Genomic DNA, 15,055 nt, shown 5'->3' on the forward strand with positions numbered 1-15,055 from the left:
ATGGAAATATTTCAGTGGCAGCTGAGATCTACCTCTATAGAGGATTTGTGTGGAGTATGACTAGAACAGGATATTCTCAATGGCTGCAAGGTGAGGGAGCTTCCAGAGGGAGGAGTGGGCACTGCAGCTGGAATGGGATTTGACACCAACCACTCCTTGAAGAGGACAGAGGAGGGAAGCTGCCATTGGGAACAGTCCACACCGATCTTATGTGTGACCTGGAAGGCACAGGTCAGTGCTTGGTCACCACAACCAGGAGTGGCTGGAGACATGAGTCCCCTCAACTTGTAGAATGTGCTGCTGTTTAAACACAGTCATTTACCTAGGCACACAGTTTAAAAGAGCAAACAGAATAATGCTTTGCATGGCCCTGTGTCCCAGCATATTGGAAAAAAAACCCCTCTTTTGTTCTTTTTGCAGTTCATTATTTTGATGTATTTTCTAATGGCTGGCTTGCAGGCAGAGCAGGGCTGCTCTGTGAAGCTTAGAGCACTTCTTCAACTGCACGAGTACTTGGAAGATACTTATGTTCATCAGCTGAAGCCAGAGCAAAATGTTGGCAGTAAAAGCAAGGGAGGGAGAACCGATTGTTTAAAAAGTGACTAACATTTCTCTTTTATTTTTTTTTCTCTCCACTGTTTTTTGTTTTAGCATTACCAGAACCTTTGCATCAGGTAAAACGGAAAAAGTCATCTTTCAGGCACTTAAGGAATTGGGTCTTCCCAGCGGAAAGGTATTTAGCGGTTTTGAATAACTGTTTTTGTATACTAATAAACTGATGACTCAATCACATTTGTAGCTGTAATCTAAGTCATTTGCATCACAAAAAAAACATGCTTGTTGTTCATGAATAACTTAATAATCACTGTAGGTTGTTTACTAAAGCCAAAATGTAGTTAAAATCTGTATGACACAGTGGTCCTTAAACCTCTTAGATGAGGCTTCCTTTATTTTTTGTCACAGATTATCTTTTGTTCATTTATACAAAGTGTATGAGCACAAAATATGCATGTAATGTCTTTTTCGTTTAATTTTTTGGACTCCTGCTGCTCTTTGCTCCTGTCCTTTGGAGAGCTGCTCTCCGGCTCTGCCCCGCTCACAGCAGGAGCCCCTGCCAACTGCAAGGGGTGATGGCTGGTGATGGTTGCAGATAGTTTTTTTGGCTTTACACCCTCCCCAGTCTCTCTTCTTTCATGTTGGAGACTCCAGCCCTTCTTGGCCTGACTGCAGCAACCACCTGGTGAGGCTGCAATCTCCAGCCAGGGAGATGGGGTGTAGAATGACATGAATCCCTGGCACCTGAGATTTTTCCTCACTCCTACAGTTCTTATCTTGTCCAGAGGAGGACATGACACTGAATATGTTATCCATGCATTTCAATCCTCATGGAAGTTTTACATGCCCCCTGTATGAGAACTGCCCAGCTTTTTAAAACCATTGCACCAAACCTGGGACTTCTTCTCAATGTTCCTTGGCTTCAATATAAGTATCCTGAAATTTGTACAATATTTTGAATGTTTTGGGTTTTTTTTTTTACTCCTCAGAAATAAAACAGACTGTTTTCCATCCCTGTGCTTATGTAGAATTAATGTTACTGTGAGCACATCAAACAGATTTATGATAAAGATGAATTAAGAACTGCTTTCAGAAAGTACAGAAGAAACTGGGTAAATCTATACCAGGTAAAGAGATTAAACCAGTTCTCGGTTGCTTTTTCTGATATGAGATATTCTCTTGGGAAAAGAGCAGATAAGCTCTCTTTTCTGGATAAACGTACCTTTACATTTTGTTGCAGAATGATGAAATCGAGCCTGCAGCATTTACTTACGAGAAATTTTATGAGCTCACCCAAAAGATTTGTCCCCGAACTGACATAGAGGACCTCTTTAAGAAGATGTAAGTTCAAATTTAATTTAATCCTGCTTTAAAGACATTTTGCTGTATTTTTAGTCCATATCTAATAGTGACAGAACACTGTAAAATTTACCTAACCTTGAATTCTAGTAGCATCAACAGTACTTTAAGACAAGCTCAAGTCTATGTTTTTCCCCTTCCTTCCCTCTCAGACTGTTAATGTAAAAGTTCACTCTGTATGTCAGAGCAACTTTTACATGAGTTAGAGGAAGCACCTGGAACTTTTTTTTTTTGCATTGGCTTTACTAACTACTGTAATTTTTAACTTGCTCCTTTAGGTGATTAACACAGTATGTGAACTAATTAAATTAAATAAGAAATTTGAAGTTTAAAAAGTTTCCTCGCTCAATTTATTCTCAGCTGGAGGACTTACATGTTGTTTTATGAAGTAATGTTTGTTAAGTTATAGGAATATATATGTTATGGGAGTTATACTGTGCCAAGCTTGGACTGTTAGTATGTTTTATGTGACTGTTCAGTTTGAGATTATAGAGCTACTTCAAGTAGAAAAGTAGGTGGTTTTAAAAGTATCAACAATGTCAACATGTAAATCATACCTACTGTAGCATCGTGTATAAAAACTTACATTCTCTAATAAATTTCTTTTCAGCAATGGAGACAAAACTGATTATTTAACGGTAGACCAATTAGTGAGCTTTCTAAATGAAGTAAGCTTTTTCATACATTAACTACCATACAAGTCTGTCTGCAGTGGCTTGCTTCTTCCAATCTTTCCATTGCATGAATCCTGCCATTATTTGCTGTGCTTTTGATCCGCTGATCTTTCCATTTTGGTAACATCCAGGTGCAAAAATCAGCTCCAACCTTGTATGTTGTCCTGCTTTCTACATGTTGGCTTTGCAGTTTGCATCTGTTGATTACTTGCTGGTGTGTTATGTTGTGTGTTATGTATGTTTTATGCATTTTATGCTGTTAAATGTTCGATGCAGTTTCAACTAAAATACACCCAGTGTTTTATTACAAGCAATTATTTTTACCTGTAGGCCCCAGCTAAATATATGTGCTGTCTTTCTCATTAAAGAAAAACTGAAGTGGGCTTTTTATAAACAGCGGTTTGATTCTTCTCAACAGTAGTATTTCAATCTGGTACAAATCTAAGAGCTAAGAGGATATTTTGAGAGTTTGTATATGATTTTTAAAATGCTATGTGTGCAGAATAAGAGGAAATATTTTTATTGCTGTATTTCCAGAATACACTTTTTGGCAGAAGTATTTAGTATTTCTTAAAAGCATCGTGAGTGTGTGAAGTAGTTCAATAAACAGAGTGGGGTTGGTTTTTGTTTCTATTCCTAAAGCACATAAGTTATAGAAGGCTGACTCATTCAGAATTGCAGAGATAAACGCACTGTGTGGCTTCGACAAGAACACACACATGGAAAATAGGCACATTCTACTTGGTTTTGTACCAGTAGCTTCTTGTCATCTGGAACATGGAAAGCTGCTGACCTCACTACGTGATGTTTTTGGGTGCATTACCAAAAAATCTCTCAATCTAACGTTGTTTTACTAGTTACAAATCAATTTTGTATATATTTATATATTGGATATACTGCCATGTGATGATTCAAGCAGTGAGTTCCCCATATATCACATTTAGAAGATAATTTTATTTTTCATAGGGAATGTGTGCCTTACTCTTCACTAGCACTAAACTTGAATTGTAGAAGGAGTATTCAAAAGAAAAGACAGTGAGAAGATAAACAGCTTCAGCACTAATGGTTATACACTTGGGCCTTTAGTTCATATCTACTAGCAAATTTGAGCTCATGCCTAATCTTATTGCTCTGAGACATTCTTTTGCCTCCAGTAACTGATTAAAAAGTTAAAATTGAGTTGTGCTCCAAGTTTTGTGTGGTTTGAACAGTTCTTTTTATGGAATTAGAAGCGTTATTTTATAGTAAGTATTGGAGAAAGATGCATTTTACTGGCTGCCTTCCTATCGACACGATATCTTTTGCCTTTGGAAATCTGTGGTTGGCCCTTTAGTTGGCGACCGGAGCTGGGAAAAATCAGCCAAATGCTTTTTACAGAGTAGGACATTCATTCTGATGACTGAAACCAATGCCTTTGCTCTGTGCTGGAGGTCTTTTGGTCTCCAGATAGAGTTTAAACTTTCAGTCATGATTTGAAAGGCACCAAATGACCCACAACCTCCCTCCTGAAGTGATTGTTTCTGTCCCCTTGACAGCTGGCCAACACTGCAATTAGCAGTGGTGTTTAATGCTGGAAAATATAAAAAGATTATTATCATTGCATAGGAGAGGGGAGTTACTTGGCAGAGAAATTCTTCATGAGACTCTTTAACTTAAATTATTCTGAAGTAACCTCTAAGGCATGCTGCAGAAGCTCCAAGTGTTATGGGTTTTTAAGGGAGCATGAGGATATGTTACTGGATATGAGAGGAGAGTGAGTGGCTTTCCTGGAGTTTTTCCAAACTCCTGTCTCTATTTGGCTTCTAAATTCTGTTGTCTGACAGCTGATTTAATTGTGTGTCAGTATTAAAGCTTCTGGGAAGTTTTTAGAAATTTAATTATTGGCAGGCACTGAGTATTATGTCTAGGTCTTCTACTTTTAAAGTTAAATTTTGAAAAAATAAAAGGTAGTAGAAAAGTAACTGGAATTGACTACTATTGAGATTTGTTCCTGACGTTCTTTTACAACAATAAAATAATAATAAGGCAAGTAACAGCCAAAATAGAAATTCAGTATTCTGACCAGGACTAATCCTTTCTTCTGGGAGGGAGGTGTGGGGAGATCCTTTCCTATCCCCTCTTTCCCATTTCCTTGCTCTTCCTCCCTCCTTCCCATTTGCTCTTTCTGTCTCCCTGTTTTTCATCTCCGCAGAAGGACTCCCTTCTCACCACTGCACGGGGCAAATTCAAGGGGCAAAATTGGTTTCAGCACATTATTAACTGCTTTGTGTCTCAGTTTGTACCCATTCCAAAGGGAGGCTGGAGGCCAGGCTGGGGAGGATCTTTCTCTCTTTGCAGAACCACACAGGAATTCTTGCTTTTTAGTCAGTTCACCCTCATATGGTTAAAGAATGTGTAGTGTAAGGGTGTCCTGTCCAGTGTGGTAACTAGAACAATCAAATACAGCACTGTTGGACACACACAGTTAGTCCTGGGGCATGTTGTCTTTCTAGATAAACCTTCATGCTTTTAACTTTGGTTACAAATATGCTGTGCCACCAAACCCAGGTACAGAATGTTTCCTCAAGGGATACTAGCAAACATTCTTACTTTGTTGTTTTTTTTTTTAAGTGAATCTTTATCACTTGTCAATTTTACTTTATTTTTTAAGCTAAGTGAACATAAAGATATGGCTCTTGTTCCAGTGGAAAATTGATAATGAGCCATGGTCATGGCTACTAGAAGACTCTTTTACTCTTAGCTCCTTCTGATAACTCTGAGACTCTTTCTCGAACGGAGATTTTTTGCTTTATCCCATTTAATTTCTTCTGGTTTTTTATGACTAACTGTAGAAGAAAGAGGGTGGGGAAGAGCATTTTTCTTAAGAACCTTCCCTGTTATTTCTTACAATTTTTGGAAATGGTGCATTGTCACTAATGGTATAAAGCTTGTCACTTGTCACAAGTAGACCGAACTGTTGCATGCCAGTGTTGTGTTGCTGTTGTGTGCTGCTTAGCCAGTTATGTCCTGCATCCCTCTGCTCCCATATCATATTTCATCTGAGTTTTCCTTAGTTATCCCAACACTGATCTGTACTGAATGAACCTGCTGTGTTTTAGATGCTGCAGACTGCCAGTAGCAGTACTTGAGAGATCCCTCCTTAAGTGCATGATTGAATTGGCATTGGTTGTAATTTCTTGGAGTTAACGAAGCACCAGTGTTGCAAGAAAAAGAGACAAAATGCTTATTTTTGATTGGATATTCTTTTTCCTCATGAAAAAAAAGCATCAAAAAGTTTACACATAAGGAATTACAGCAAATGCTGGTAGTGCTGTGTGAGCCATATCAATACCATCCTGCCCACTCCAAATTATTGATCCAATACGGGGGCGGCCTGTTACGTTTCTGAATTCTGCTTAAACTAAATCTTGAAAACTGTGCACCTACTGGGGTAAAAGAGTGTTTTCACAGTCATACTTATTTCTTTGTTTTATTGCATCTGCTTCCATGCCACTACTCCCTTCAATTCTGGTTTTGATTTTCTTCTAATGGAGAATCAGGCGCACAGTGTGCAGCTCTAATCCAGCATGGAGAAAAAGCAAAGTTACATAGCACACTTCTGAGGGAAAACATAAAAACTCTGAATTTTATTAGCGTATTAGAAATCACTGCTAAATTGTATCTACATATATTATTAAATCCTAATATTTTAAATTACTGTGAATTGAAGAGATGATGCTGTGAAATTTTTTTTTTCATATTTCTTCTAAGAACCTGTGCTGGTTTTTGAATAGTTAAAAACACGATGTTTCCACAATTCACAAGTAATGATCAGTACTTATTTCTAAACTGAGATTTAAAATTCTTCATTTAAAATATAGCTTTATTTTACTTTTACTTTTTGCTTTAGCTGTAGATAATGTGTAAGACCTGCATTTTTGCAGAGGTGATTACAGTGCCATCAGTCAAGTCTGTCAGTTTACAAGTCCTACAAAAAAGATTAGAGAGAGAATTTACAAAGAAGAGAGATTTAGCTATTTATTTTTCAGCATTTCATTTGCACATGTGCCACGTGCAGTCATTATTTTGATGAACAAGCAAGAGTAAGACCAGTTATATGATGGCACTGGAATGGGTTTTTTTGAAATATTTTTGTGATTAAACTGCCCAGGTTTCTTATGAAAGATAAGCTTCATTTTCTACCTAAAGCTGAAATTACTGTTAAAACAGTCTGTAAGTTTTAGGGCTGCTTTTTTTTTTTTTCTTTTTAAATATCCACTTCTTTCTTTCTCATCTGCAGTAATGAAATGCTCTTGGATGATAGCCATGCACTATATTATTTTGCTGAATTCTGTTGTTTTCTAACCTTAGCACCAACGAGATCCTCGGCTCAATGAAATTTTATTTCCCTTTTATGACACAAAAAGAGCAATGCAGATAATTGAGACATACGAGCCAGATGAAGACTTGAAGAGAAAAGGTAAATGGAGAAGGGAATTCAGTATTCACTGGGTTTAGGCATTTGGGGAATTTGTTCTGAAGCATCCAGGCTTTTAAAAGGGAGCTTTACAGTCTTTGTGGTCTGGGGGCAAAGCACTTGTGTGGTACCCAGTGAAGTAGATCAGGAAAAATATCTCCCCCTCAAAATCAGTGCTTTTTCTTTTTTTAGGACTGTTTCCCTGATCCAGGTTAGTGTGGCTGCAAAGGCAGCCATGCTGATACAAAGTGTGAGAGGCTGGCAACGAGTAAATGCAGAAAAAGGCAACCTGCATGTGGCTGTGGCCAAGCTCTCAGACAGACTGCGAAGCTGTACAGATACTGTGTAAAAACAAAGAATAAAGAAAAATTGCCATGTGCACTCTTGGATGTGCATCTACCTTCTTATAACGTAACCTCTGTAGTGCTTGAGGGCAGCAGCCTGGCTTAAAACAGGGTGTTTTATGTGGGTGAGTTTAAAAATGTTCTCTCCGAGCAAGATTTCAGGAAGTGTCTGCAAGCCATTCTTGGACTGCTCATGTCCTGACTGCTGGGAGTGTTGGAGGTGTCAATGGCTGAACTTAGTTCCCAGTTCTTACCCATTTTGCTGAAGCAGCTGTGCTGGGATCAGCTGCAGAAATTAGAAATGTTGCTTTCCCCATCTGTCCTCCCTGCCCTCTTTGCTGGAAGTTGCTGTCGTCGTAGCAAGCAGAGAGGAGACTGCAGCTTTGCAAAGCCCGTAGGCATCCTAACAGGATTCCTCTGTCACCAGGCAGTTAGGGGAATATAGCAAGGTAGCATTGGAGAAGCTTTTAGCCATCCACTCGTGCTTCCACTGCTGCTGCAGGGTGTGCAAAGCAGAGAACAGGAGGCAATGTCTAAACCTGCCTCAGTTAAGCCTGGCTCAGCACTGAGCCCTGCTGGGTTCCCTGTGTGCCTTCATGTTGCTTCATGGTCACAGGTCTTGACACAGGCCTATTAGCTTAGGGAATGCCTCTGCAGCTGGATTCATAGCTTTCTCCACTCCTTATAGTCCTTCAGTCCTTTTAACTAAACTTTTAGGGGAAGAGACACTGTGTTGTGCACCAGATTAATAGATTCCTCTTTTGGTTCTGTGAAAAAATGGACTTTGCAGGAATCACCTGGGACAGAGGAGATATTTCTCTTGTCTAGAGAACATTTATGAATGTTATGGGGATTTTCCACTCACAAACTTGTTTCTCTTCCTCTCTACATGAAGTAGAATCCTCCAAGTATTAATTACATGATATTAGTCAGCTTTATCCTTTTTTATTTATAATTTTTAAGGACACTCATCTTTGATTCTAATTGGTGCCAGTGTATTTTACACATTTTCCACAATGAGGAAACACAGCTGCCACCTGTTCAGGATGGAAGATACAGAAACATATTTTATGAGGGTGGAAATTAATCTGAAACTGGAAAAGAAAATAAATCAATCTTGGCTATTTGTTTAGCTTCATTCTTTGATTTTTCTTTCTAACAGGTTTTTAATAAATGTGGTAAACCTCCTGCAGGGGTAGGGTTATGGAGAGGAGCAAGAGAACAGCAGCAGTATCCTCTCACAGTGTTCCTCCAGGGATCATATTCACTGATGCAGATTTTATCCCAGAACACAACAGAGCTCTGTTAAGCTGCTGAAGTCTCAGCTATAGTTTGTCTAGAACAGCTGTCCAGATGTGACATTTTTCCACAAAATGATCCACTAGAAATATGTATCATCTAAGATTTGCTGTGCTGCTGCTTTTAAGTTCTTGGTGATAACAAAATAAAACCATTCTTCAAGTTGAAAATTCCCTTTTGCCCCCTTTTTCCCCCCCCCCTTTTTCCATACTCAGAATCAGCTGAGAGGATTTGAATAAGACATCCCAGGACAGTTCACCTCTGGCTGACTCCAAGCACAGAAAATGTAAGCTCCAGTAGAGGATTTTTTCAGGAAGTTAGGAGTAGAATGAAAACTTGGATCACTCATTTCTCTGTATAAGAGAAAAGTAGTCTTAAAGAAAATAAAATAGGACTGCTGCAGCCTGTCCCTTGACAATAGCTGATTGTTCATAAATGATTTCAGGGAAAGCAGTCTCCAAAGTAGTGCCAGATAACCATTCTCTGCAGCAGCTCTTTGTGAGTAATCCCTTCTTCCCTACCCCAGATCGTTTTTCAGACTCTTGGCCACTTCAAAACTGATACTGCTGTACTGATTATTTGGCTTCATTAAAAATTATCCCTTACCTTACATTTTTTTATACTTTTTTGAAGCATAGAACAGCAGAGAAATAAGAGAAAGGTGTTATGGGTTCTGTCCTCTGTATGACTAGGTGTGCCATGTTGGTTGTAGAAATGGATTGCTTTTCATTTATGAAGGTATAAACTTGTATTTCCAACAGTAACCTTGAAGGTATCTTAGATTTTCCTGATGTTTTGCAAATGAACCTGTGCAGACATTTTCAGGTACACATCCACACGTTTTTGTCAGTGGAGAACAGTCTCTGCACATGCTACAAGCTGATTAGCAGTGGTGTAGCACAGTCAGGGCAGGACTAACCATGAAAGAGGGGAGGAAAGTGCCGTAGAAGGCTGGTACATGCAAGCTCAGGATTTCTGATTTAGAAAGTCCCAGAGACCAAAACTGTTCTCTGAGGAGATGCCACTACTCGTTTGCTTTCTTCACATCCTCTTGGTGCCTTAGGTCTGCTAATGGTGAGTGCTGGACCTCAGGTTTTGAGCTGGTGAGCACCTGATTTTTTCTTTTGTTATCTGGGAACATAGTGGCACATTTTGCACCAGGGTGAGCTTGGAGTGGTGGAAGGGGAGAGCTTCTGTCTGCTTGCAGAAACCTGTGTAAACACAGTTTTTGTGCTAGGATTCCTGCTCTGTGGGACAGTTTGATTCCTATCCACTCTGAATATCTGGGAGTAATTTACCATGCCTTCTTCTTCCTTCCAGGTGTCATATCCAGCGACGGGTTTTGCAGATACTTGATGTCAGATGAAAATGCCCCGGTTTTCCTAGACCGTTTGGAATTATATCAAGAGATGGACCATCCTTTGGCTCATTATTTCATCAGTTCCTCTCACAATACCTATTTAACAGGCAGGCAGTTTGGTGGCAAGTCTTCAGTGGAGATGTACAGACAAGTGCTTTTGGCTGGATGCAGGTTGGAAGCAGGAGATAACAGCCTTTAATATTTGTGAATCTGATACTTTAAACCTACATAATATACCTTGGTGATGATATGTTGTATAATTGAGTGTATAAATATGTTACTGTGGTAAATGAAAACACACATATTTATTTAAGACTTACTTTTCTCATGAAAAACCTTGAAAAGCAGTGCAATGTAGAAATTGATACAAGGAGAGTGTTTGTGAGAAAGGAAATAAAAGTTAGATCTCAAAATGACAACTGAAGAATTTCAGAGGGCTTTCTGCTTTATAATTAAGAAGTTTATTTGTAAATGAGAATCAGTTTATGATATCCTGCATAATTTCTTGACATGCTAGCCTGAGAATCAGAAGAGTGTTCTAGTGCTGAAGACGTTGTCCAGATGTAAATACATTGACCCACAGGTACTGTAAGGTAGAATATCCAGACTCATATAAGGAGTCTGAAATTACATGTGTGCAGCTTAGAAAGGATTGTGTAATGCCTAGAACTGGTTTGTAACTTACTGCTCTGACCATCATTATTTAGGATCTATCCTGAGTAACTCACCTGGAATGAAACACTAAGGAAGCTGACATCATTTTTCTTGGATTTCTAGGTGTGTGGAGCTGGACTGTTGGGATGGCAAAGGTGAAGACCAGGAACCAATAATAACACATGGAAAAGCAATGTGTACAGACATTCTTTTCAAGGTAAGTACCTGACCTCTACACCTGGCAGTGAGCCCCAGAAGAACCCACGGACAAGAATCCGTGCAGGGCACCCTCCCCTCCTCAGCAGTGAGGTGCTGCTCCCATGTGACAGACTGACAGATTACACAGGCACAGTTCTTGTCCCCAGATCTTAGGGCTCATTTCTGACCTGCATCACACACCCCTCTTCTAATTTGAATCCTGTTATTTCATTTTTTAGGATGTAATTCAAGCCATTAAGGAAACAGCGTTTGTTACATCAGAGTACCCTGTCATTCTTTCATTTGAAAATCACTGCAGGTATGTAGTGCCCATTTTTAATTTTTAAATGGTACAATGTCTGAGAGAGGTGATATAATTTAAAATACTGTAATTTGAGTGTACTTGAAAACTGTAGGCTATTGCAGGTATACTGAATGTCACTTGCTAATATACTATCTTCATACAGTTTAATAATGGCAATATTTTTATCTATGATAAAGCTGTGAAATATATTTGGATGTTCCATTAGCTGTGTGAGATTGAGTTATTCTACTTTTTTGGTCTTTAAATTCATCTTTGTCAGATAATAGACTTTTATTGACAGCATAATTATACAGTAAAGTAATACTTCTCAGTGGAGACAAAGTGGGCAGTATATAATTTGGGATGTCTGCATTACTTAGTATTATTCTATTGTGCCAAGTAATAGTGATTTTTTTTTATATTTAAAAATTAACCAACACACTCTTTTCCAGCAAATACCAACAATACAAGATGTCAAAATACTGCGAAGATCTTTTTGGAGATCTCCTGTTGAAGCAGCCTCTAGAAACACATCCAGTATGTTATATTCTACCAGTCTGGTGCTTTTTTATATTGGTTGTATTTAAAAGGGATGACAAACTGAGATCATATCACCTGTAGTGCTGTTCACTACCAGTCCTGTGCTTTCAAAAACGACTAATGATTTTGGATGTCTATGCTTTTTGGTACCAACTTGTCTTTGTCTGATTTGTTTAATCTCTTCTGTACAGGGCTCTGGTGAGCAGCCTGGGGAAACCCATCCCCTTGATGAGGGACGTAATATCAGCACCTACATAAAATACACCACACACATTGTATCTGCAGGTCATACATAACTCGGAAACTGCCGGTCACTGATGAAAACCAATTCATTATAAATTGCATGGTCTCGGCTGAAGAAAGCTCTTCCTTCAGCTGCACATTGCATGTTTCATGCTCCAGATCAAGTCCTGCAGTCTAGGTGGCCCCCACTACTGCCTTAAGAATTAAATTAAGCACCAGGAGTTTCCTGCAGTCTCATTTGCACTGTCAAGTGCACTGTAATCTGCATGCACTTCACTCTCCTGCATGGCAGGAGATAATAACAGACACTCCTTCACAAACACAACATTTGAGACTTTAATAGCTTGTTACCCAGAGCTTGCAACTCCTCCTCCAGACCTTCCTTACTCTCCTTACAATGAGCTTGCTATGTGCCAGCAGTCACCCCAAACCTGCAGATGCTCCTTAGTGCCACAGCAAAGAGCACTCTGCCTTACCTTTCAGCTCCTGTCCGTGTGACCCCAGCCAAGGGGGCTCCTGGCATTAGCATTGCTAGAGCTGTGCTTTTAGTGGCTTCCCTTGCACGTTGCAGGGGCAGCAGCACACAAGGCTTGGTGAATATCAGGTTGTTGCCCTGAAAAAGTGCATCCCAGAGAACTAAATCTGCAGCGTTCCACTGCAGTGTACGCAGCACATCACCGTGTTCCTCACAAACAGCAGCTTCCAGCAGCAACCATGGAAGCCTAAAACAGAGCTGGCCAAAGGCTGCTATGCTTCTACCTCAGGGCCCAGTACTTAGTCTCAGCTGCCTGTGCTCTGTAGCACTGCTGAGCCTTCTGCATTTTGTGTCCTTTCCTCCTCTTGGCTGAGTTCAGTGCCCAGCTGCTCACAAAGCAGACATTGCAGAGGTGGCAGGAGGAGCCTGGAACATGCACTTTAGGAGTGCTTGGGCTCTGGTAACCTCGGTTGGTCGACTGAGGAGGGCAGGCTTAAGAGAGACACGGCACTGGTTGAAGCAGATTTGGTTTTAAGTAAAAGCAAATATTTGTCCAAGTGGGCATCCAACTGTGCCCTTGCTTGGGGATGCAGACTGGCGTCCTGGAAGCCCAGGGATAAATGAGCTCTGCAGCACTGACATCTAGTGGAATTACAGCCCCAGCGCTCTCGAGAACAAATGTGTTTTCTCTTCATCCAACATACTGAAACTCCCATGCCTGAGCTTGCCTGGTGGGTGTGGAGAATCATTACCCTCCTGCAAGGAGGTTTGCACCCATTCTCCTGGAACTGGGTTGATTTTGGTTTTTTTGCTGGGTTGTTATTTGTCACCTCTGCTACTTTTATTTGGTTTCAAGCTGCGGTGGTTTACCCTTTTGTTTCTTCATCTAGAATGCTGCTTCTGTGTAGCTCAGATTTGGATTTGAAGATAAAAATATCTAAATAATTCTTCTAAGACTTTTTACTAGTCCTGGAAATACCTTCTACTCCTGTATCATTTATGATTCACTGAAAACCCTAGTCCATTATATGAGCAACCCCTTGCATAGTATTCTTAGCAAGCCTGAGGTGGAGAGGTTGCTAATTACTATACAGAAATCACTGTTTCTTAATCTCAGTGTTGTGAGAGGGCTTAAATTAGAGGATTTTGTACTTTTTCTCCCAACCTGGAACAAACCTTTTAGTAGTATTTCGTTGTGTATGTGAAACTTGCCCCTTACCTTTCACAAAGATGTGACCCTGTGACCATACTGGCAGAACTAGTTCTCATTACCTGGCTAAGGACTGGGTAGTTTTTCAATTAACCAGTGCCAGTCCTTTTCCACTCTGTGTGTGTGGGCTCCCTCACTTGCATTACTACATCCTGAAGGGATGGTAAAAGGTGACTTACTTGGAGAACAAATGATAACGGGCTAAACTGTGACTGTGTGTGAACCAAGGGAGGGAGGGAAAGTAGGAAGTGCTCTGATGAGGAGTTGCAGGTCACATCCATGCCCCCTGCTAAGCTGGAGAGAGGGGAAAATGTTTTGACCAGTGAAGCTGAGAGTGGCACAGGCTGGAGACCAGCAGCATTTACCTGAGCACAGCTTTCCCATGGGATAGGGAAGAAGCAGAGGAGACCATAGAACTACAGTCACACTAGATCCTGGGGTTGTGCCTGAGGTGGCACTGCTTGTTCACTGCCCCTTACTATTTCTGTCCTAAAGTCAAAATCCCAAATAGCGATACAGAGGAGCCAAATAGCTGTTATTAAGCCTTTTCTTTAAATTGTTTTACAGCTTGATCCAGGTAAAGCCTTACCATCTCCTAATGACCTCAAAAGAAAGATTCTCATAAAGAATAAAAGGCTGAAACCCGAAGTAGAAAAAAGTAAGTAAAGCTTGTCAAATATTAAATAAACAAAAGTCCAGCTCGCTACAAAAAGACTTAGTTACTAAAGTTTCCAAAATGCTTGTACTTTAGTGTTGGAAGAATATGAATTATATGTAAATGACATTTTGTTTGCCCTTGTGTTTCATACGAGTGCCAGAGTCTGGGCCTTGATATCAGCATGCAGCAAAGGCATAGATAGACCTGGGAATGTAATCCTGGGACTTTTATCAGGCTGCTGGTGGAGCTAAAATATAGCACGATAGAATCTCTTGTAAATTCTGCCTGCACTGGCATGTTTGCATTGCTGTGTTTTTCCAGGATAAGCATGAAATTAAATGGAATTTCAAATTGCTCTTCTTGCTGTTGTTGCCAGTTCTGATATTTATCTTCTTTCAGTAATAATAATGCTGCTATATTAGTTTCCAGTATGGCTGTAATGATAAACCCTGGTCCTCCTCCATTCAAAGATAAGCATGCAGACCTTGCACTGACTTCAGTCATACGTGGTGTGACATTTCATCCTATCTAACTGAAATGCACATGGGAATACAATGAAAATCCAAGCACTTTGCCTCCATTTGCATGGATCAAGCCCCGAAGAGACAGCTGTCTGTTTATTCTTTGAAGAAGTAATATGCTTGCTCCAAAGATCTCTGAAGTCTATGGAAATTTAAGAGGAATTTCTTCACAGAAAGGGTGACTAGACACTGGAATGGACTGCCC

General features: G+C 40.0%; 1 protein-coding gene across 6 annotated transcripts in view; it reads left to right on the forward strand.

Moving 5' to 3' along the window:
* Nucleotides 1-15,055, forward strand: part of PLCB4 (phospholipase C beta 4) — a 169,228-nt gene that overhangs the window by 103,115 nt on the left and 51,058 nt on the right. For all 6 annotated transcript variants that reach the window (XM_039389842.1, XM_039389843.1, XM_027747994.2 and 3 more), the window contains 9 exons: nucleotides 652-733; nucleotides 1,796-1,896; nucleotides 2,525-2,582; nucleotides 6,939-7,047; nucleotides 10,008-10,218; nucleotides 10,825-10,918; nucleotides 11,139-11,218; nucleotides 11,656-11,740; nucleotides 14,239-14,329. In XM_039389842.1, the coding sequence (XP_039245776.1) occupies nucleotides 652-733; nucleotides 1,796-1,896; nucleotides 2,525-2,582; nucleotides 6,939-7,047; nucleotides 10,008-10,218; nucleotides 10,825-10,918; nucleotides 11,139-11,218; nucleotides 11,656-11,740; nucleotides 14,239-14,329 (911 nt within the window). The remainder of the gene's footprint in view (nucleotides 1-651; nucleotides 734-1,795; nucleotides 1,897-2,524; nucleotides 2,583-6,938; nucleotides 7,048-10,007; nucleotides 10,219-10,824; nucleotides 10,919-11,138; nucleotides 11,219-11,655; nucleotides 11,741-14,238; nucleotides 14,330-15,055) is intronic.

The sequence above is a fragment of the Pipra filicauda genome, unplaced genomic scaffold (genome assembly GCF_003945595.2).
Source record: "Pipra filicauda isolate LSUMZ 115617 unplaced genomic scaffold, ASM394559v2 scaffold77_size3566232_pilon, whole genome shotgun sequence".
In the NCBI taxonomy this organism is placed as follows: domain Eukaryota; kingdom Metazoa; phylum Chordata; class Aves; order Passeriformes; family Pipridae; genus Pipra; species Pipra filicauda.